Source organism: Prionailurus viverrinus, chromosome D4 (assembly GCF_022837055.1).
Source record: "Prionailurus viverrinus isolate Anna chromosome D4, UM_Priviv_1.0, whole genome shotgun sequence".
Classification (NCBI taxonomy): domain Eukaryota; kingdom Metazoa; phylum Chordata; class Mammalia; order Carnivora; family Felidae; genus Prionailurus; species Prionailurus viverrinus.
In genome coordinates, this window is record NC_062573.1 from 44,256,754 (window position 1) to 44,281,128 (window position 24,375).

At 41.3% G+C, this 24,375-nt stretch overlaps 1 protein-coding gene across 1 annotated transcript in view; it reads left to right on the top strand.

Moving 5' to 3' along the window:
- SAXO1 (stabilizer of axonemal microtubules 1) overlaps positions 1 to 24,375 on the top strand; it is a 99,044-nt gene that overhangs the window by 51,190 nt on the left and 23,479 nt on the right. Inside the window, exon 2 of the mRNA XM_047830398.1 lies at positions 23,573 to 23,752. Within this exon, the coding sequence (XP_047686354.1) occupies positions 23,573 to 23,752 (180 nt within the window). The remainder of the gene's footprint in view (positions 1 to 23,572; positions 23,753 to 24,375) is intronic.

The window sequence follows — 24,375 nt, forward strand, 5'->3', positions numbered from 1 at the left end:
GTTTCAAATCCTGGACTCTACTGAGAATACAGTAAAAGTTTTGGATTTTCTCCAAGACAGACGTGTACATGCACACACCATATTTTGTATAATTCCTGGGGGCTCTCGGATCCCCTAAAGTTCATTTTAAGGACCCTAAGGTTAAGAACCCTTTATTTAGTAATTACAGTCTAGTGGAAAATGTTAACATGGGTATTGGATTCAGAAACACCTGGCCTGAGTTTGTGTTCCATACCTTACGTGCTACGTATCTCCTTGAATGAATGAATGACCTTGGATAGCTTGACCTCTCCAAGCCTCAGATACTTCGTGTAGATGAGAATAATGGGAGCAGGATCTCATGGGGCTCTGGTGAAGATGGAGTAAGTTAATAAGCAAAAAAGCTATTAGCGCTCTGCCTGGCATGTGGTAAATGATCAATAAATGATAACTCACTTTTATTAGCCTGCTATAAGGGAGCCACGAAAGTATAGCAGGAGATTAATTCCTATTAGCAGCTGGGAAGAAAATATGAAGCACTGTCTCCAGTTGGGTTCTTGTATCTCAAAGAATTGTGGAAAATGTGGTGGGGTTTTCTATCTCTCTAGACAACAAATTTATGCTGTCTCATGCCTGTTTTTATTTTTATTTTATATTGTATTGTATTTTATATAGAGAGGGTGCAAGTGAGCAAGGGTTGGGGGGGGAGAGAGAGGGAGAGAAGTGGGGTTCGTGCTTACCCGATGTGGGACTCGAACTCGCGAACTGTGATATTATGACCCAAGTCAAAGTCAGATGCTTAACCGACTGCCACCCAAGCGCTCCTAATGCCTGTTTTTTAAAAGAAAGCAACCACAATGGTATTCCATAGGAGTGGTTCATATATTCCCTTGGAGGGAATGAATCTCCCTCAATGACTGCTAAATGCTAGCAAGAGTTATAATTCATCAGCAATAATTGATATTTTCTTCCTTTAATAATAAAAAGGAGAAGATGATGGTGGTAACAGTTATGAACTCTTGAGGGGTTACTGTGTGGCAGGCATTGTGCTAAGCACTTCACATTCATGTAAGTTTGTGGTGTCCTTTCTGGTGAAGCTTGACTTTGAAGAGCAGAAGTCCAAAAGAATAAAGGACTTTCACTGGGTGTAGTTGGAGGTCAGCAGGCTGAGTGTGTGTGTGTCTGTGCGTGTGCACGCGCACCTGTGCACGCACAAAGCTTCTTATCACCTTTAGCTCATTCAACTGCTTTCTGAGCCATAAGTTTTAACATTTTGGAATGTGCCTGTTGAAAAACGAAGGTTTATCATGCAGAGTGTAAAATTACAACCACCAGCTTCAGAAAAGGATTTCTGAGCTTGGGGGAGAGTTACAATGAACCTCGTAAAGAGTGCAGATGAAAGTCTTTCCCACAGTTACAATCAAAGACACTTTAGGCCACTCTTTCCCCCAAGGAATAGTTGCTTTTTATGACACGTTTTAAAGTTTTATTTCAAAACCAGTCTGCATCTTAAAGCAGAATGTTGTCCGCCCCCCAGGCTGCCACTTACAATGTGTTTTCAGTTTTCTCAATGGTGTTACCAAGTGTCTGGATCCGATGTGAGCTGCTACCCTCATCGGATCTACTCAAGGATTTAGCCTGACTTTCTAGCACTCATTGCCAGATCTCTTGCCCACGTCTGTTGTTTTCTTCTGAGAGGCGAGCTTAGAGTTCTCACTGTTACGTTGGAAGGGATCGCTCATGTTTGTCAAGGAAATGGAGTCCTGGAGAAGAAATGGAAGCCAGTTCCATTGGGCTCCTTAGCACACCCAGCACTCAACAGCTCCTCAAATACAAGGAACCAGTTTCTTGCACACATCCTGGGTTGGGATGCTTCCTAACGGTCCTCCATCCCTGTGTACACATGGGTCTACCTGTGTGTGTGTTTTACCTTAAGTACTTAAATATCCTATATCTTTTCTGAAGATGTGGAAACTGAGACTAATCATCTTTCAAAAATAATCTTTCACTGAGCACCTAATGTTGCAGGGAATGACTAATAGTCTGATGGCACCTGGTGTTACAGTCCTGCTGGATCAGTTTCCACTTGTTGTGCAATTTCAGGGTTAGTAAACTCACATCTCTCTTAGGTCAGCTTGCTTCACCCCCACTCCAGGCCTTTCTCCCAGATCTCACTGGCCACTGGCACAAACTTCAGCTTGTTTTGGCCTCTTGATTTTATTGTTTGAAGAATGCTTTAAATGCTCTCTCTACCATCATAAGCCTTCTGACAAGGACTAGACCACAGCTTGGAGTTTGCCCCAATTCAGACTTCACTGAGATGTGTACCTTGCATTTTTTTTTTTTTGATAATTGATTTGGTTTTTATTTATTTATTTATTTATTTATTTATTTATTTATTTATTTATTTATTTATTTATGAAATTTATTGACAAATTGGTTTCCATACAACACCCAGTGCTCATCCCAAAAGGTGCCCTCCTCAATACCCATCACCCACCCTCTCCTCCCTCCCACCCCCCATCAACCCTCAGTTTGTTCTCAGTTTTTAACAGTCTCTTATGCTTTGGCTCTCTCCCATTCTAACCTCTTTTTTTTTTTTTTTCCTTCCCCTCCCCCATGGGTTCCTGTTAAGTTTCTCAGGATCCACATAAGAGTGAAACCATATGGTATCTGTCTTTCTCTGTATGGCTTATTTCACTTAGCATCACACTCTTCAGTTCCATCCATGTTGCTACAAAAGGCCATATTTCATTTTTTCTCATTGCCACGTAATATTCCATTGTGTATATAAACCACAATTTCTTTATCCATTCATCAGTTGATGGACATTTAGGCTCTTTCCATAATTTGGCTATTGTTGAGAGTGCTGCTATGAACATTGGGGTACAAGTGGCCCTATGCATCAGTACTCCTGTATCCCTTGGGTAAATTCCTAGCAGTGCTATTGCTGGGTCATAGGGTAGGTCTATTTTTAATTTTCTGAGGAACCTCCACACTGCTTTCCAGAGCGGCTGCACCAATTTGCATTCCCACCAACAGTGCAAGAGGGTTCCCGTTTCTCCACATCCTCTCCAGCATCTCTAGTCTCCTGATTTGTTCATTTTGGCCACTCTGACTGGCGTGAGGTGATACCTGAGTGTGGTTTTGATTTGTATTTCCCTGATGAGGAGCGACGCTGAACATCTTTTCATGTGCCTGTTGGCCATCCGGATGTCTTCTTTAGAGAAGTGTCTATTCATGTTTTCTGCCCATTTCTTCACTGGGTTATTTGTTTTTCGGGTGTGGAGTTTGGTGAGCTCTTTATAGATTTTGGATACTAGCCCTTTGTCCTATATGTCATTTGCGAATATCTTTTCCCATTCCGTTGGTTGCCTTTTAGTTTTGTTGGTTGTTTCCTTTGCTGTGCAGAAGCTTTTTATCTTCATAAGGTCCCAGTAATTCACTTTTGCTTTTAATTCCCTTGCCTTTGGGGATGTGTCGAGTAAGAGATTGCTACGGCTGAGGTCAGAGAGGTCTTTTCCTGCTTTCTCCTCTAAGGTTTTGATGGTTTCCTGTCTCACATTCAGGTCCTTTATCCATTTTGAGTTTATTTTTGTGAATGGTGTGAGAAAGTGGTCTAGTTTCAACCTTCTGCATGTTGCTGTCCAGTTCTCCCAGCACCATTTGTTAAAGAGGCTGTCTTTTTTCCATTGGATTTTCTTTCCTGCTTTGTCAAAGATGAGTTGGCCATACGTTTGTGGGTCTAGTTCTGGGGTTTCTATTCTATTCCATTGGTCTATGTGTCTGTTTTTTTGCCATGTACCTTGCATTTATACAACACACAGGACTACTGCAGGGCACTGTCACTGTGATGGCATTCTGTTTCTTTTTTTTTTAATTTCTTTTATTTTTTTTTAGAGAGAATGTGCACAAGAGGGGTGTAGGGGCAGAAGGACAGAGAGACAGACAGACAGATAGACAGAAAGAGTCTTAAGCAGGCTCCATGCTTAGTGTGGAGCCTGATGTGGGGCTCAATCCCACCACCCTGGGATCATGACCTGAGCCCAAATCAAGAGTCGGATGCTCAACTGACTGAGCCACCCAGGTGCCCCATGCAGTCTGTTTCTTGACAACACTCACTGCTCTCTTGGTTGAGCTTGGCTCAGCACACAGCCCCTTTTACCGGCCGCCTGTTACAAATCCTGTGAGCTTGTCATTACCTGCAGTAGGGAAGGCAAATGATTGTATTGCAGGTGCCATTTGCAGGTTTGAGCAGTGGCCGTCTGAGGTGCTGTGATTAGTAATGTCGGACGTGAGTGGGCAGGGGGAGGTAGACATGCTGTGTCCTCCACAGCCAAGAGGACGAGGTGTAAACAACTAAGCATGGCACCCAAGACTCTTCATGATGTGGTTTCTGCCCAGAATCATTTACCACTCCCAGCCTGCATCCTCTCTTCCAGGCACTGTTTCCCCAGTAGCCCTGCCATCGCACCAACACGGCTTTGTATCTGCCGAACATCTGCCCTGAAATCCCTCGCCTCTTGTCTCCCTGTTACCTCCTCACCCCTCAACACTGACACAAGTATTCCTGCTTTTGAAGCCTCCTCACCTTTTTGCCCCCAAGCCAGACCCCACAAATCACCTTTTTCTCCAGTTTCTCATGGCATTCTGTATGCACCTAATATGAACACGTTATAATCACTTAATCACATGTCTGCTCTCCAGCTAGACGACTTGGTGAGAAAATTAACATTGATTGAGCTCCTTCCCAGTGTCCCAGGCACACTGGGAAGCACTGCCCATCCGGGACGCCCAGTAGGGAAGAAGGAGGATGAGGTTTTGAAGCTGACTTTCTGGGTCCAGCTTTGCTCTTTTACTAACTGAGAGGAGATGTCATTTCTTTGAGGCTCAGGCAATTTTATATCATTAATTGGGAATCATAATACTTACACCAGGTTATTGAGTGGCTTAGAAGTAGTATTTCTAAAATGTTAGCACATAATATTAAGTCCTCAAATGGTAACTACTCTTATTAGTTATCTGTAGACCAATTCTGTGAGGGATGGTAGGAATTAACTTTTTTTTTTTTTTTTTTAATGCTGCAACTAAGACTCAAATTGATCAAATACATTATTAAGAGTTTAAGCTCAGGTCAGTATGACTTCAGGGCCAGTGTCCTCTTATGTGCATTTTTTTTTTTTGCAAAAAATAGAAATGGTGTGAAACCTGCAACAGTATAAAGAATACTGTATCCCCTTCACCTCACCAAGATTTTCTAATTGTTAATACTTTACCTTGATGTTTGGTCCCCCTGCTTCTCTCTATATGGATGTGAACACATATGCAACACACATCTTTTTCTGACAGATGACTCATCACCCCTAATGCTGCCCCAAACAGGAGCCTCTCCTCCTGCATTGTGGTTCAGCCATCCCAGTCAGGACGTTGCCATTGATATAATACTTAGCCTGCAAACCACGATCCCCATTCTGATTCCTCAAGTATTCATACAATACATCTTTTCTTCCTTTCTGGTCCAGGATCTTATTTAGGAACATGTACTGCATTTAGTTACCATATCTCACTAGTTTCCTTTAACCTAGAACTGTTCCTCCTCTTTTCCCTGGGTGTCATCCCCTTGATGGCTGTCCTTCCACCTGAGTCCATCAAATATCTTCTCACGAGTAGACCCAGGCCATGCACTGCTGAGAGGAAACCACAGAAATGCTGCTGAGCTCTTCTGGATGCATCTCATCAAGAGACATGTGATGACCTATCTTATCACCGGTGGGGATAACCTTGATCATCATCTGGGATCTGCCAGATGCCTCCACTGAAGTCACCATTTCCCCTTTGTATTTGATTACAATGGGGAGGTGCTCTGGTATTATATATACTACTATCCTGTTTGCCATTGAAACACCACCCATCAGCTTCAGTATCCATGGTTACCCCCAAATGCATCCACCACCACCATGGTTACCCAAATAGCAATGATCTATTTCCCTCATTTCTATTACATTTATTGCTTTCTACTGTAAGAAAGAGCATTCCCTTCTCCATTTATGTATGTATTTCTTTCAGTACGGACTCATGGTTCTATTGAATTCAATTAACTATTATACCATTTTAATCCTCAAATTTTTATATCATTAACTCAAATTTTATCAAAATTTAATGTCATTTTTATCAAAAAATTATTTTTATCATTTTACATCATTTATAATTTTATCAAATTTTTATATCATTAACTATCATTTTAATCTTCAATTTTCCCAAGTTGAGCTCCTTCAAGCTGGCCTTTACGTACTCTTGACATATACCCATCATTTTTTAAAAAATTTTTATTTAAAAAAATTAAAAAAAATTTTTTAACATTTATTTATTTTGAGACAGAGAGAGACAGAGCATGAACGGGGAAGGGTCAGAGAGAGAGGGAGACACAGAATCTGAAACAGGCTCCAGGCTCTGAGAAGTCAGCACAGAGCCCGACGTGGGGCTCGAACCCACGGACCACGAGATTGTGACCTGAGCTGAAGTCGGTCACTTAACCGACTGAGCCATCCAGGTGCCCCCGCCCCCCAATTTTTTTTTAAATGTTTATTTTTGAGAGAGAGAGACAGTGCAAGTGGGGTAGGAGCGCGCACACGCGCGCGCGCGCGCACACACACACACACACACACACAGAATCTGAAGCAGGCTCCGAGGCATCAGCACAGAGTCTGCTGCAGGGCTGGAACTAACGAACTGCGAGATCATGACCTGAACCGAAGTCGATGCTTAACCGATTGAGCCACCCAGGTGCTCCATACATATGCCCATCATTAACTAAACATTTCCTTACTTTCTGACACAAGATATGCTAGGCTCATCTAGTATTTTTTTCTGCCCCAATCATGAAATCAACTTTTTTTCTGACAGCTCTGATACCTTTTAGTGGAAGATGATGCCAAAAAACCAAGATCTGATTGCTGACTGTACTCATCGCTTCTGAATGCACACACGTGCATACCTCTAAATATATGTAGATTATACATGTACACAGAAACAGAAAATAAGTATTTCTGTATATATAGAAAACCCATCAGTTCATGCTAATACTGTCAATTCTAATCCAACACTTCAGACATTCTGATGGCCTCCTTTATATTTTTACAAATCCCTACTCAGAGTGAGAAAACTGGCTCCTTTTATTCTCACATATTTACTTATTGGTTCAATATGACGAACCCTGCTAACTGTTCCGGCTCCCTCTTCTGTCTGCCACCTCCATACCTCCAATCCCTTACTATCTGCTTTCTTCCCTGTGGGCGCACTGTGCCACCCATGTCTTCATGAGGGATGAGGGCCCCCTTTTCCTGAACACCGATGTCAACAAGTAGAGACAGGAAGTAATATATGTGTGCTTTTATCAGGGAATGGTTACTTTTTCTTTGCTAACCTGAACACCTAACACAGCACATGGCATGGAATATGAGCTTTGAGAATGCTGTATGAATGAATCAATAAATAGGCAAATGAACAAATGAATGAGTAAACAAATGTACTCCTGTGCATTGTTTAATTTGTGAATGCTGTGTTGGAGTTTTTAGAGGATGAGGATAGGATATGTAAGGCCAAATGATCTACTCTATCTAAGAAGATTTCTGTGTCTTGTCACCCCTGAAAGCAGCTTTGGAAGACTGTGGAGCAAAGGGACCAGATTTGGGAATCTGCCCAAGCAGTCAGAGGAATTGAATAAATGCTAGTTTGGAGTCAGTTGACAGGATGAGGCTTGTCTGCATCCAGTGCACCGGGCATGTGAGGACCCCTCAATCAGCAGGTGAAATGATGAGAACAAGTGCAAGGCAAGGTCTGAGCTTCATTGGCTTCATTTTATTTGAGGTGTGTGTGTGTGTGTGTGTGTGTGTGTGTGTGTGTGTGTGATGTGTATTAGAGCTAATTAATACAATGCAGTACTGCAGTCTAATTAGTTCCCATGCCCTTCCTTGTTTTCTGAAATTCCATTTGGCTTGTGGTTTTCCATGACATCCTCATCCAACTCTATTGGAATGTGCAACATCATGGCGTCTATGTTGATTGCTAGTCTAAAGGTGCCAGCGCTTTAGAATCAGTGATTTCTCTTTAATAGTGTAAATAAACATGATTTTAGTTTGGTGGATACTTAAAACCTGTTATCCCCCCATTAGAGTTTTTACTAATCCCTAACATGGTAACCACCTGTACTATGGGGGCAACACATAAATATAACTTATTTTGTTAGAATCATTTTGAGAACAGATTCTGTTGGGTGGCCACTCACATTACTCTCCAGACCCCATCTCTCATGCCTGGTGTCCATTCTGGTGACCAAGAAGCCAGACCTTGACTTAGAAACTCCCCTTGCAGTTGGGGGGTGGCTTTATGATCTTGTTCCAGTCATGAGAAGGCTTATGGGCAGTAGTTTTCTCTTTTCTGTAGTTGCAGAGGGTGAAATTGCCAGTATCCGGAGCTGGAGCTGCTGATACTGTGTTCTCTCAGTGAACTTGGTCTCATAGAATGTCCTCTGTGTTGGAAACAGTCTCCACCTAAAAAAAAAAAAAAAAGTCTCTACCTTAGATCCTGAAGGACTTGAGGCTTAATGTAGTGTGAATACAAAGAGGAGAAAAAGAGGGGAAGAGCAAAAGCTGGGGAATGTAAGGACAGATGGAATTTGGTAGAAGCTGGGGGGGGGGTGCTTAGCCTTGGCTCCTTACACTACTTAGAGGTTCAGAGAAGGAGACCCAGGCCCACTCCTTGTGAATTCCCTTGTGTGGCTCTTGTGGGTGGTCTTTGTAGCTTCTGGGGTCTTAGAGCAGCGTGTCTCAACCTCAGGCTTGAAGTGTTTTCTATGCCTTTTGGTCATTGTGAAGGTTAAGGGAGATAATACACATAAAGAGTTAAGATCTGTGCCTGGCACATAGTGCTTAATAAATGATAGTGATTTGTAAATGTTAACTATTCATCTTGCTATCTCTGAAAGTGTACAAATCTTGTACACATTTTATATCTTTAGGAACAAAAGGCAAAGTCCTGTGGAGAACTCTGTCAGCTGGTCTGATAGAACTGTATGGTGTTTGTTTTCTTCCGTGATGGGAGATGAAAAAAGATTATAGAGAGCCAAGAATTTTATTTTTGTGAAAAAAAAAAACCACCTTTTTTTTTTTTTTGAAAGAAGGGCTATCTTCTACCAGAAATCAAGAATGGACTTAACACCCTTGGTGTGTGTATATCTGCCTGTTCTCTCCTAACACCTCCTCATTCCCTAGAACTTTGCCAGCATCTGGGAGGTCCAGTAAGAAATGCTCTTTAAATCCTCAGCATTCTTCCAGAAGCCCAAGGGGTTTAACAAGTTCTGATTTTAGCTAAAACATATAAACCAAAAAAAAAAAAGTACAATTTATATAACTTGGTTCTTTATGCCAGAAATATTTGCCTGTTTGTCAAATAACAAAGCATAACCTGAATTTTCTGTTTTTGCTTATTGGGCAATCAGTGTAAAGCAGGATATTTCTTCAGAGATAAGCAAGTGGGTTGCTGTTAACACATCTGATAACATCACATTTCATTGAATGAGTGGGTTTCACACAATCCATATAAAGTTCCTAGAAGTAAACTTTAAATGCTGGAGAGAAGAATATATTGAAAGAATACAGTTGGAAAGAGGGGATATAAAAATTTTCCCTTTAAGCTAAATATCTGAGAAATAGAGAAAAATTATTAACAAGATCAGAGTCTACTTCACCATATTGAATTATGAACACCAGAACAGTGAAATAATTTTGTTACAGCTGCTCAGCTGTGGTAATAATTAAACTCAAATTTAGCATCCTGCTTTTTTTTTTTTGGCTGGGGCGGGGGGTGGGGGGGAAGGGGGTGTCTCCAACAGTGACTTCAGTCTCTAAGAATCAAATGCTTGTTTAAAAATATTTATGGTGCACGGAGGAATAAATTTAGTGCAATAAGGCTATTTTTCTACAATCATTCCACTCATTGTTTAAATTACTTTTCTTTCTCTTTAATGACATTATAGGACGTTTGGCTCAAATTTCAAAAAGGTCCTTAGAGGCAGAGAGAAAAAAAATGTAGATTAACAATAGTAAATCTTTTTTGATGAAGGATATAACAGCTGTTGAAATTTTGGTATCAGTTGACATTCCAAAGGTTTCCAGAATTCGAGCAAACAGCAGCAGGGCATGGGGAATGTTGAGTTAATGATCATCAGGTCGGTGGCTAATGAGCAAGTGGTGGAGAAAATCGTTACTGCAGGAATGAGGCATTGACTACTAGATTCAGATTTGTCTGTATGTCTATCTTTCTCTGCCACTTGCTGCTTGGAAGGACGAAAGTGTTTCTTTCTGTGGCTACTCAGGTGGGAAACAGTATTGGGTGGGAAGTCTGGGGCAGGAGAAAACTGATGGAAGCCATCTCTTCTCCATTATCTGCAGCATGAGACAGGTCCGTGTTTACAGAAAGAAAGCCACCCCCCACCCCTGAGACTTTGACAGAGTGAGACCTTTGCATTGAAAATGTGACATGGAGGCTTAAAGTACCTCAGCTCCTAGTTTTGGGGCTCAAGGCTGTGGGACAGCTATAAACACTGAGAAGTACTAGTAAATTCACAGTAATTCATAGGGCACTTGGCAGCTCCCAGGCCTTTCAGTAACTTCGTATAGGACATAAAAACATGGTTGTATCCTGGAGATGGGATGTTGGGATGCTGTTCTGAAGATGGAAGGCAGCTATGCCTGGAGTCCTGCTCTGTGGACCTTGAGCCCCACTCAAGCTGTTGCCATTTCACCTGCTGAAAGTCATAGCTGAAATCGAGGGCTGTGGTGGATGCCCAGGTACATAGGTTTAGGAGTGGTCACAGTACACTTCAGCTGATGGCTGGTGTTCTATTTGTAGACTCATGTAGAACTTCCAGTTCTTTCCCCAATCTTGAAGCTGAGAGAAAAGGAGGAGTCTTTTATGAACTACTGTAGTTTTGGGTAATCTAACCTCAAAGATGACAGCTCAGGTTAATCCTAGCCAGTCCCTGATCATCTCTGAGAAGGGAGCTATGAAAACACAGTCCTTCATTGCTATTTATACAAAATGAGAAAAAGGGCATGTGTGGAGGGAGAGAGTATGAAACAAATTAATACGTGTGCAGTGGTTGATATCCACTGGCTGGTGGTAAGTGACATGGTGTATAGAGTGTAACTGTTGTCTTTCTCCCTTAATTAATTATAGGAGACATTTAACATGTTGAACATCAAGCCAAACATCTGGGGTTTTATGAGTGGTGGCATTTATCCAACTTTTGACTCTCCCTGCTTTCCAAGTAAGAGCCATGCTCATTGGGTACCATTTACTCTTAAATGTTTTAAGTCAGAGGCCACCCAACCCCTAGCTCTGAGCTCTGTGACTGTGGGAAGAAAACGGTCTCAGATTCTGAGCACTTAACCTGAATTTTCCTTAGAGAGGAACTGGATGTGATACAATGAGCATCTTTTGAGGAGTCAGCAAAACTGGCCCTCTACCTTGTTTTACCATCAATTATTCTGTGAGATTGACCAAGTCTTGAGCTCCCTGGCCTTGCTTCCTCATGAGGGATATTGGGTTAGTAATTTTTGTCCTGCTTAGCTTGTAGGGTTGCAGAAAGAAAGAGAAGTTTCTGTAAATTCTATGTGTTTTACACATTGGTCATGTAGCATTCCAGAAACATTTTCCTAAGCATGTAGGTGTTCCAGGCCTTGTGCTTAGCTGGTTATAGAATAGTGAACAAGATACCCCTCTCACCAGCCCCTGCTTAGCCCCCCCCACCCCCGCCAAAAAAAAAAAAAAAAAAAAAAAAGGAAACCTAGTCTGGGCAGCAAATAAGCAAGCTTTTTTTTTTTTTTTTAATGTGGGACAAATGCTGTGATGAGAGTGACCACAAGAGTGCTATGCAGGTAAAGGAATCTTGGGTAGGAGTGAGGTGGTGGTGGGTCAAGTATAGTTAGTGTTCTAAGATAGAGATTAAAGAGGCTTTGGTTGTTTTTGCAATGCCTGAAAGAGAGCCTTGGGAAGATTTGTTTAGCACAGCTGTCGGGTTTCATCCAAAATTCACAGGGTACTTAATAGATTTCTTGAGAAGACAGTGAAACTACAGTTAAGTATGTGAGCTTGCTGCTTTTTGGCTGGAGGACACTGAAAGGCCATGTGGGAACAAGCCCAGTGCAGCTGACACAAACTTCAGAGTGTGAGAAGGGAAACTTCCTTCGGTTGTTGGCTCTGCACTTATCATCAGCTTAAATCAAAATCCTGTTTTGTCCCAGGTGGTTGGACCAATGCCCTATTAGCCTCAAGGGAACTCTTGCTTAAGCAGATACACACTTGTTTCATGTAGGCCCTACTTCTTAGGGATTTGTTTTAATATTTCTTTAATTAAAAAACATTTAAATCCGCAAAAAAAAAGAAAAGAAAATAGAGTAGTGAGCCAAATTCCATGTATATATCTCCCAGCATCAATAATTATCAAGATTTTGTCACATTTGGTTCATCCAGTTACAGATGTCTTGTCATTTCGCCCCTATATACTTCATTATACATCTGTAAAAGTGTGGACATTTTCTTATATAACCACAATGTCATGATCACATCTAAAAATTAGGGAATTTTAGAAACTTGTTGTTTTTCTTCCCTAACATTTTATTATAAAAAATTTCAAGCATCCAACAAAGTTAAAAAGATTTTAGAGTGAATGGCTGTATATCCACTTCCTGGATTCTATCATTAACATTGACATATCTTTCCATCTATTCATCCTATTATCCATCCATCCATCCATCAACCCATCTTTTTTTATGATTTTCAAAGTAAATCACAGAAATCAGTAACTTCTCCCCTAAATAGTTCAGCATTCGTATCATTATCAGCAGCTTAATATTTTTGTCCTTTTTCTTCTTTTGAGGTAAATTTCAATGAAATTCACAAATCTTGAGTTGGTGTTTGCCGACAAATTCAAGTGCCTGTGTAACCCAAATCTGTATCCTATCTGGAACATTACCAACACCTCAGAAAGTTCCTGCATTTCCCTTCTTAACCAGTCCCTTCTCTCGCTCCCAGTGGTAACCACCAATCTTTTCCCTACTAAGGATTAGTTCTTCCTGTTTTAAAATTTCATATAAATGGAATTGTAAAGTATGTATTCTTTTGATTGGTTCTTCTTTCACTCAAAATGTTCTTGAGATTCATCCCTGCTATTGTGTGACTGCCCGAGTAGCTTGTTCCTTTTTATTGCTGAGTACTATTCCATTGAATGATGATACCGCAGTTTACCTGATCTCCCATTGATGGATGCCTGGCCTGTTTCTAGTTTTGGTTAAATGAGGAAAGTGTCTATGAACATTCTTGACCAACTCCTTTTTTTGTGACTAAAAGGTTTTTATTTCTTGTGGATAAATTCCTAGGATGGAATTGTTGGACCAGGAGGTAGTCCAGCATGTAGAAATGGCCATAGATTTTGTCAAATGGGCTTGGACCATTTTGCATTCCTACCAACAATGGATTACAATTCATTCAACATGAATTGAATGCTACAACAATTCCAGTTGTTCCACTTAGCCAGCAATAGGTTTTGTCAATCTTTGTAATTTTGGCAATTCTGGTGTGTATGTGGTGGTGTTTTATTGTGGTTTAAACTTGAGCTTCCCTAATGGTGCATGATGTTAAGCACTTTTGTATAGTTTGTTGTCCATTTGCATATCTTACGATGGGTCTGCTCACATCTTTGCTTGTTATTTTTTGTCTTTATTATTATTGAGTTATAGATAATATTTCTATATCCTGGATCTCCGTCTTCTGCTGGATATCTGTCTTGCAAATATTGTTTCCAAGTGTGTGGCTTGCTTATTTATTTTCTTAATGGTATCTTTGAGCAGGTTTTGACTTGATGATGTCTAACCAATTCCTTCTTTATAATTATTACTTACTTGACCTCTTCAGGAAATCTTTGCCTTTCCTTAAGTGACAAAGATATTCTATGGGTTCCTCTGAAAGCTTTATAATTCTAGATTTCACATCTGAATGTGTTATTCAGCTCAAACTGTGTGTGTGTGTGTGTGTGTGTGTGTGTGTGTGTGTGTGTGTGTTTTGAGACAGGATTCAAAGATTTGTTTTTATAAAACCAATTTCTAGGCTTTGTTTACATGGGAAGCACCACACAACAAGGGCAAACAAATATGAGTATAGCTTCTGAGTTTCCTTTTAAGCAGTTTGTAATTGTCCTCCTGTGTGAGGCCAAAATGGACAGAACCTAGCCATATATGATATTTTCCCCTGTTCTTACATGCTTTCAGCAGTCATATATTGAGTGCCCATCATGAACCATGCACCAAGGTAACGGTATTCAAGATCCATCTGCCAGGAAGTCAAACTTGAGCAGGAGAATACAAACGTGTGTGTGACTAACATGTTCTGGAGGTTTGGGAAGTCCTTCTGGAAGGAGGGATTTTGAGCTAAAACCTGAAGGGAATGAAGCACAATGGGTAGAATAGAGTTCTGGGTGGAGTATTGCCAGGACCTCAGAGGGAAAAAGGAGACTATAGCCCAGGGCAGTGCCTGCCTCCTCCAGAACACAGAAGGTTCTCTAAGAGCTCTTTAAGAGTTAGAAAGAGAAAGAGCCTTGGTTACTGGCATGTTTCTCCTCTTCCATGTGTCTCCTCTTCCATGTGTTTTTCTCCAAGGCTCAGTGGGGCCATTGCCAAAATCCCTGCCCTGTATCTCCTGGGGGTGCCTTGACCAGTTGTACTTTCTTGCAGAGGTTTCTCTAATTAACCTAAATACTTTTTTCACAGGAGAAACTCCTCTTCCTTTTGACTGCCAAGGGAAAGGGCCTGAGAGAGCCCATGAGGCACATCTAGCCCTAGACCTATTCTGTGTTGCTCTTGCCAGGCCTCAGTTTTTCCAAGAAGCACTGGCTCTTGCTGCCTTCCCTTCTGTCCATTGAGTCTGAGTGCTCACGACTCACCAGGGCTCCTCTCCTCAGCGCCTGCTGTCCCACAGTCCCTCAGCTTCTTGTCTGCCGAGCCAGAGCTCTCCCTAGAGCTGCTGAGCACTGCTCCGGAGAGTTCCAACACTGACAAGGGCCAGCCAGGCCTAGTGGGCCCTCTCCTCAGTCCCACTACTCCCGGAAGCAAGTCTTCATTATTCTCTAGTTGCCTCTTAAGTACATTCCCCAGAGTGCCTTATGCACACTTTGAACCTCTCTTCCAGCTGCCATCCCACCTTATCTGCTTTCCCTCTCTTGGTGCCCTTGTACTCTGGGTGGAGGCCATCAGATTGGTGTTGCCGACTCCCTTCTCTCATCTTGTCTCTTGAACCTCATCCACCTTCTCTTCTCAGTCTGTGGCTACATCAGTTATTTTTGCTCATCAGAGAATCCCTATCTGCTAATCTGTTCTCCTACCTACAAAGACAATTGGACTTCTACCCACTGCTTCCTGATAATGATCACATGGTTAAGAATTCTTGTGTACTTTCTGGGTAATGTCTTGAGCTCTGGTTCAAGTTTTCTTGCCACTTTTGCTACCAGATTCTTCAGCATGGTGGCCTCTCTACCTCCACTTCTTTAGCACCATTGATTCTATGGTTCCAGCCCAGCCACTCTACTAAGGTTGCTTTCTGGTCAACAGAGGAGATGTCTTCTTCTCTGCCCCCAGACCTTTGGATTTTTCTGTAGCAATTTAACTGTTGAACACTTAAATCTTTTCCTATTTGACTCTTGTGTCACTGAATTTTCTTCTTTTTGTCACTTTCCCCCCTACCTTGAAACTTCATTGTCCTGCTTCCTAAATCCTAGTGTTCTTCAAGATTTTGTCCTCATTTTTAATTACTTGATCTTCTCAAGGACTTGATTTGCACTTTTATGACTTCGTTGTCATTCCAGATGTTTTCCAAATGTATCATTCCTACAAGACACCATTTTCAGCCAAATTCCTTCTTCTTTTCCTTCCCTTTTGTTGATTGGTTGATTGATTCATTCCTCACCCGTCTCCACTTCCCTAGCCTGGCCTCCTTGACAGACATGGCTGATCAATCAAGATGATCTTTCTCCCTAAACTTATGACTCAGAATCTCTTCACTGTACCCCCATCTCCCTTAACATCAGGCACTGCTAGTTGTTGGTTCATCATTTGCATCTGTCATATTTCTACCAAACGGTCTTCAGGTTGCTTGTTCGCCCTCACATATTTAAAGTTTTGGCCCTGCTTTCTGTCACTCAGAATCTGATCCCCTGAGGGATGAGTTGCCACCAAAGAATTCTAGTTGATAATCCCTGCTCCAATCCCTAGTATTGTGGGCTGGATAAAAGCTGGAGTTACTCAGATTTCTCCCACTGTTCTGATTCTTTAAAGATCTAGTAGGTAGTATGAGTCCCTTTGTCTCAAGACTGGCCTGAAATATATATCTATGTTCAAAAATGGTCTTATTTAGCAGTTATAAAAGGTTTCTCACTTGTCCCTTTGCCTCTCTGGGTATATTTATGCACATGAGAGAAGAAATTTTAGTGAACATTTTGAAAGTTTATAAACCACTGCAGGTAATGCACACGTCAGGAAAAAGCACTGGCTTTACTCATCCCCAGAGGCCACTTGGGTTGACTTTGTGAGCTTCTCATGTTCAGGCAGAAGACCATTCTAGAGACATGGGTTCTCCTCTGAGAAGACTCCACCTCTAGGAACTTAAAGTTTTTGTTATCCTAAACACTCTGGATTCTTTCTTAACTATCAGACTGAAAAGATGACTTTTATGACTGGAGGTTTGGTGATCCTTGGCAGCTTCCCACCTCCTAGACCAAGAATGCATTTTCTGCTATGTTTTCCTCCCTCACACAGCAGCTGTGACAGGTCACGGGCTCCCAACTACTGGGAAAAAGGAAAAATGGGCTGCAAATCCTTTAAGAGTGTGAACTTTGAGTTTTAAATTGGATTGTAACTGGAAGTCAATTACGTGGGTGGTGATATGGGACCCGAGGTGAACGCTGCTGCTGACCAGCTGTGTGACCTTAGGCAGTGGCTCCGTGTCTCTTGCTCTCAGTGTCCACATCTGCGTGATGAAGCTGCAGGCCTGGCTGATCTCATGGGTCCTTTTGGATCCAGTGTTCCATATTCTTTGTTTTCCTGGTTGTTAGTGTTATTTAATGATCTGCTCTTTTTTAGACAATGTAAGAGATTCCGTGGAAAGGTCAGAGTTTCAAAGAGCATTTGGAATTGTATGTATTTATTGGTTTGTATTAGAGTAGTTTTGGGGTCCTTGAGAATGAGGAGTGTATCTTGCCTTGGAAGATTCTGAGTCTAGTGAAGGAGAAAGGGCAGGTCTGAGAACTGCCTGTGAATTGACTGCCCTCACATTTACCAGGGCAACCAGGAAACAGAGGTGTTTAGTACAGGCTGGCATCCCCTGAAGGCACACAATGTATGCCCATGATTAGGGGCACAGACTTTGGAATCAGGCAGAATATCTGGGGTTTTAGTCCTGATTTAATTACAGTCTGGTTATATGGCCTTGAGTGAAATAACACCTCCTACAGTCTCAGTTTGATGTTTGTAAAATGGAGATAACAGTGTCTTGCTCATAGCATTGCTGCGAGTATTAGGTGGGATAATATATAAATCTCTTAGCCCATGGGGTGGATAGTAATTGCTCAATGAACAGCCTATTAATTTCAGATTGCTTGCCTTAGACTGGGTTAGGCCTTTTACCTCCAGTATTTGATTTAATCCATAAAATCCTACTAAGTGGAAGTTTTCTACATATTTGGAAGTAATTGAAGTTCAGAAGAGTAAAGTAACTGATTTCCTTAACTTTACACATGCAGTCCGTGACAGAGCTAGAATTGGAAACCAGATCTTCTTGCCTCCAAAGTCCTTTTCTGCCATGTGTGCTGCCTCCTGAAGCAAAGGAGAGGAGTGAAGGAGAGCCTTTTTCATTGCCTGTGCCAGACTTGGCTCAGAGGAGTCTGGAAAACCATGGTAGAGACAAGGGAAGTCACTGATATCCATAGTTGCTACTCTTTTTACAAACAGGTTATGATCTAAAAGACTGTTAGAGGTTTATTTGTTTGAGAAGTCCGAAGTCATATTAACTAGCTATTAATCATGCAGCTTGATGGTGGCAGGAAAAATTGTCACACTTTTCATCATGATGAATATCACGTTGAAAGCTTTTTGCCATGATGAACATCTGTGCTTGCAGCCAGAGACAGAGACAGAGGGAGGGAGACAGAGAGTGAGTGAGCATGAGTGCACAAGTGGAGAGGGAGAGAGGAAGACAGAATCCAAAGCAGGTTCCAGGCTCTGAGGTGTCAGCACAGAGCCCGATGTGGGGCTCAAACTCATGAACCCTGAGACCATGACCTGAGCCAAAGTCGGATGCTTAACTGACTGAGCCACCCAGTCACCCCAAGAATTCTTAACCTGAAAGTTTATAAGGAGATGACTGTGCCAGGAAGTACAGAAGTGTCCTAAAAGAGGTAGGGACACAAAGCCATGTACACTTAGAGAAGAGAGTGTGAGTCGTAGCCAGTGACAGTGTGGTAGCATTTTCAGTAGCTTCCTGGAGTGGTGGTGGTGACAGGAATGGTTGTCGAGATGGGCTTTGAAGAAAGAGAAGCATTCTGGAAAAGTGGAAGTGGTAGGAAAGAGAGCAGCTCCAGAGGGCATCACAGGTACATGGAACTGAAGCTTGGCCCAATGGAGTGGGAAGAATTAGGGAAAACTCAATTTTTCATGTCTTTTAACGTCCCTGTTCATGTCACACAAAGGTAGGTCAGAGAATCCAAGGAGGAGACAAACAGGATATTAGTCAAAGAAAATATTTCTAGGCATCTTTGTCTTTCTTCCTCTTGAAAACCAGCATCGAAGGGCTGGCAATTCTTTTGTCTGTTCCTTCCAATTCTAGATTGTGTTTTCCAGATAGGGAAGCTACCACTGCACGTGGCTACTGAGCCCTTGAAATGTGGTATTCCTCATGGAGATGTGCTGTGAATATAAAACCCATATTGCATTTTAAAGATGTAGTATGAAAATAAAATATCTTAATTTTTTATACTGATTATATGTTGAAATTATATTCAATACATTGGATTAAAGTATTTAAGATTAATTTTACCTCTCTTAACATTTTATTTTTTTTTTTAAGTTTTTTTTTCAAGTTTATTTATTTTGAGACAGAGACAGTGTGAGCAGGGGAAGGGCAGAGAGAGAGAATCGCAAGCAGGCTCTGCACTGTCAGCACAGAGCCCGATGTGGGGCTTGAACTCACAAAATTGTGAGATCATGACCTGAGCTGAAACCGAGTCAGACGTGTAGCCAACTGAGCCACCCAGGCACCCCTCTTTTTTACCATTTTAATGTGGTCACTAGGACATTTAAAATGATGTATGCGGCTCTCATGCACATCTTGCATTCTATCTCTGTCAGATGGCACTATGCTGGAGGTACTTGTCATATCTTTAAAGTTCTTTCATCCATTCTAGGGTTCCTTGAGACCTAGATGTCAGGAAATGAACCTGGTCATTCAGATGCGAAGGAGAATTAGGTTTTGTCCATGGCTAGATCCTGCACATCGTTCTCTGAGCTTCTGATTTTTTCATTAGCATTGTGAGGACATTGGCTCAGGTATTCTCCATGGTCCTTTAAAATATTTAAGTAGTTTTTAAATTTTTTATAACTTTTTAAAGAGTTTATTTTGAGAGAGAGAACGAGTAGGGGAGAGGGGCAGAGAGACGGAGAGACAGGATCCCAAGTGGCTCCACACTGTCAGCACAGAGCCCAACATGGGGCTCAAACTCTCCAATCTTGAGATCATGACCTGAGCCGAAAATAAGAATCAGATGCTTAACCGACTGAGCCACCCAGGGGCCCTTAATTTAATTTTTAAAATTCCATGGTTCTAGCTTGGAGTCAGTGTTCAGAGTTAACTATTATTAACATTTTCTGTGGTCTGTTGAGTAGTTCTACTACTACCTTTACCAAATAACAGAAAAAGTCAGCATTATTTCCTTTTTCCTGTGGTCCTTCAGTAAATTCTGGAGTGGAAAGACTTTAGAGAGTTCTGATAAAGAAACCTTCTCCCTCCCCTTTGCCCTCTCTGCCTAGTGGCCCCATCTAGGCTCATGAGAATATGTGTTCCTGAACAAGCCAAGGCAGCTTCTAAAACCATACAAGTATCAGACAGTTTGAAGAGGTCTCCTTTCTTTGGTTCATGACTGTCAGGCCTACCTGAAAATACCCCAACCATGGTGATTGCACACACTTTCATTAATCACTGACTAGGTCCACTAAAAATTAAGGATTGAAGTGTTTTCCCTTTTAGGAAACCAATGAGGAGATATGGTGCTTGGAGACTTGAGAGGGATGCTCAGGGTTTTGGGTTACAGGTAAGGAAAGGAGGTGGCCCTATGAGCAGACTCAGGCAATGAAACATTTATTTTATTTTTTTTTTGAGATTGAGGGTACATGTGCACATAAGCAGGGGAGGGGCAGAGGGAGAGAGAGAATCCCAAGCAGGCTCCATGCTCAGCACAAGCCTGCTGTGGGGCTGAATCTCATGACCGTGAGATCTTGACCTGAGCTGAAATCAAGAGTCATTTGCTTAACCAACTGAGTCACCCAGGCACCTAGGAACATTTAATAAGATGTTTCTTAATTAAGAGTTTCTTAATACTTCAAAGAGAGACAGATTTTAGTTAACTAGCAGCAATTCAAATAAAACATGACCCCCTCCCCATAGATAGATACAATTCCACTTAAAGGAACATTAGAGTCTGGATAGAAGCTTGTTGCTGTATTGAAATTCCCTCTCATGATACCGTCACAATGTAGTATTTTGCCATTACATTTATTTTCTTTAGGAATAAGTCTTTCTACTCTTTTTTAAAGTAAAAAAGTAACATTATAGACAGGGGGGGCTATATAAAAAGAAAGTTTTGCTGGTTTAAAAAACAAGGGCACTGGAGAGGGAAAATATTGCTATGCTTGTAGAGTCGATTTTATTGCAAGTGCCTGAATCTAAGTTATTCTTAATAAAACTTTGACTTTTCTCTCAAAGAGTGTGGGTGAATAAAATATATCTGCAAAGGCATTTTTGGTAGCCAGCAATTCTTGGCTTTTGATTTGAGGTTTGTAGGAACCCTAGAATGATAGGGTTCTAATTGGGCTCAGATTGAAAGCTCAGATAATTGGACAGACTGTGAACACACAAACAGTAATAATATCTAATGTTTACATATCATGGAGTATGGTTATTTTTTTTACTATGCAAACACAACAATTATCTCGAGTGGATGGAAGATTAAAGCACTCATCAACTTATGTACCTATATTAGGGCATATTTTATTAAATATATAAAATGTTAGATGCATAATCACCTTTGAACACAAAATGCCAACACTGTGCATTTTGAAAAAGGAAAACTAAACTTTTATTGCACATATTTAACACTGCAATTCAGATATTCGTGCTATAAGGATGACATATTTATGGAATATTTCCTTATGAATAATTAAGAGAATCTAAAATATTTACCACAAACCCAGTAGTACTTCTGTAATAACAGAAATGAAAACTAGGGTGGCTGGATGGCTCAGTCAGTGGAGGCTGCGACTCTTGATCTTGGGGTTGTGAGTTTGAGCCTCACACTGAGTGTAGAGACTACTTTAAAAACTTAAAAATAAATGTGGCAAGTTTACGCCATCTTAAGGCTTTTCTGATATACAAACCTACAAATGTGAAGAAAGCAAACAGGGATCTCTTTAAAGGTACTTGTTAATATGCAGTTCTAGCCATCTGAACCGTACAGGTATTGATCATTTTCTCTAGAGCTTGGGAGGTTGAAGAGAAGTACGTAGTAACAACAGTGGTGGCAGCCACATTTGTATAAAGGGTTGAACTTACAAACAACAGGAATAGCATGCAAATTGTTGCCTGGAAAATAACTTTAATTAGAATAGTGATGAGTTCTCTGTAAGTCCGTTTCTCTCTTCCCCTGCTCTTCCCTTATGTGCCGCCTCAGAAGTCTGTGTATTTTAGTTTCTCTAATTAAAACCAGTGTAAAAAAGTTCAAAAATCAGCTATTCCTTGATATAACAAAGTTGGAAATCACTCACATACAATTTTGGTGACGTGCTGGTGCCTGAAGATGAGAGGTGTCCCAACTGGTTTGTAAGAATCGTATGTGGACATATGAATAGTTGATATACTACTTAGGTTTTGAAAGCTCAAAGAGCTTCCCTTTGTCTAGCAGTAAGTAGAATAATAGGGTTCATTTATTGCCATGCATGTAAGATGGAAAAACTCACCATAAATTATAACTTCAAATTATTTTCTATCATCTATTTGTGTAATCCTAGGGTCTCCCTACTTCTCTGCCATCTTAACTCTTCTATTTGTGTAATGAGGCATAACATTTATTGAGCCATTTATTTATGTGTTTAATCATTTGTTCAGTAACTGTTTATTGACAGTCTGCTGTGTACCAGGCAGGCTAAGGGGCTGTAGCAGTGAACAAGATAGAAAAGGTACTGAGCTTGGTAGATGAGACAGATAATGAACAAACTCACCAACAAACCTGCTGATGACAGATAGCAATTAGTGATGGGAAAGGCATACACCAGGATGAGAGAGAGAACCTTGTGCCAGGGGTATGGGCGTATGGAAAATAGAAGATAACCAGTGGAAGTCTTTCTATGGAAGCAAGAGTTGAGGTGAGACCTAAAAGGAGAAATGAGCCAGACTTTCAATGTGAAACAGGTTCACGTAGTCAGTGGTGTATAGTGTGCTTGGAACTGAGGTAGTTTTGTTCTTCGTGAGGCCACTTGTATGGAAAGGTGATATTCTGAATTGATCCAGGAAGCAGCCAATTTGGAAAGGGTTAGTGCACAGCCCTGGAGCACCCTGTCTGGTCAGGAGGTGAGCCCCAACTGCTGCGGGATTGGGAGGCCCAGGGAGGTCTCAGGGAGGCCAGTTGGGAGGAGCACTCAAAAGACTCTGGGCCATGATGATTTACCTACCATGGTGTGGAAGTATTTCATTTTTATTTTATTTATTTTTTAAGTGTATTTATTTGAGAGAGCACGCATGAGTGAGCATGAGCAGGGGAGAGGCAGAGTGAGAGAAGGAGACAGGAGACTGAGAATCCCAAGCAGACTCCATGCTGTCAGTGCAGAGCCCAACATAGGGCTCGAACTCATGAACCATGAGATCACGATCTGAGCTGAAATCAAGAGTCAGACCCTTAACTGACTGAGCCACCCAGGTGCCCTGGAAATATTTCAAATTTAAACAGGCAGTATGGTATCTATAGTGGCTGAACGTCAGTCATGCTTGTGTATAATTTTATGATTTTAAGGGATTTTGATGATTAACCAATTGCAGTTATACATCATTAAAATTTTTTTTGGCCACTTGATAGTTTAGTAGAGAAAAGGAAAGGTTAAGTTCCTGTTTTCAGTGCTGGCGGTTTTGATTTTAAAGGCTGGGATCCCATTTTGAGAAGGTGACGTTGTTAAACTGTACATATCCTTTCCAAGAAGGGAACAGACCTAACTTTATGCCTGTTTTATAGGCGGCATCACTGTCCACATCTCCCTACCAAGATTTATGATAAAATAGAGAAACCATGTCTTCTCTCCGAATACACCGAGAACTACCCTCTCTATCACTCTTACCTGCCCAGCGAATCCTTCAAGCCCAAGCGGGAGTACCAGAAAGGGTCTGTGCCCATGGAAGGTTTGACCATGTCAAGGTGAGTGCGAGAAGAATAAATATACGAATGCACACTAATGGAGTAATGTCAGTGCTGATGCACAATATTAATATAATGTGCAGTATTAGTGCATCAATATGCAGTGTAATAGATGCTATCAAGGCCTTTAATGTTAATATGTTGTATCTCAGAAATGAAATTCTGCATTTATTAGCCAGCTCAGTTTTTTTCCACTTCTTCTTACAGGGAAAGAATTGTTACTTGCTGGTGTAGAGGTGAGGAAGGCTAAAATGATCTACCTAGCAAAGGATTGGAGGTTAAGTAAAGTATAAAGGCATGAAATGGTGGGGGGTCTGCTTCTGAAAAGAGAGTTTTGGCTTTGGGCGCCAAAGCTCCAGGTCAGGTTGGGTGATGTAGTGATAGTGGTAGTAGTAAAAGGAAACTTGGTGATACAGAGGGAGCTCTTTGGAAATTATGCTGTAGACTTTGAATTGAGGTCCCCATGAATGTTCTTCAAGAATGAACAAAGACTACGGTTGACCCTTAAAGAACTTAGATTTGAACTGCACGCGTCCATTTACATGTAGATTTTTTCCCAATAAATACAGTACTGTACTGTGGGTGTATTTTCTCTTATGATTTTCTTCATAACATTTTGTTTT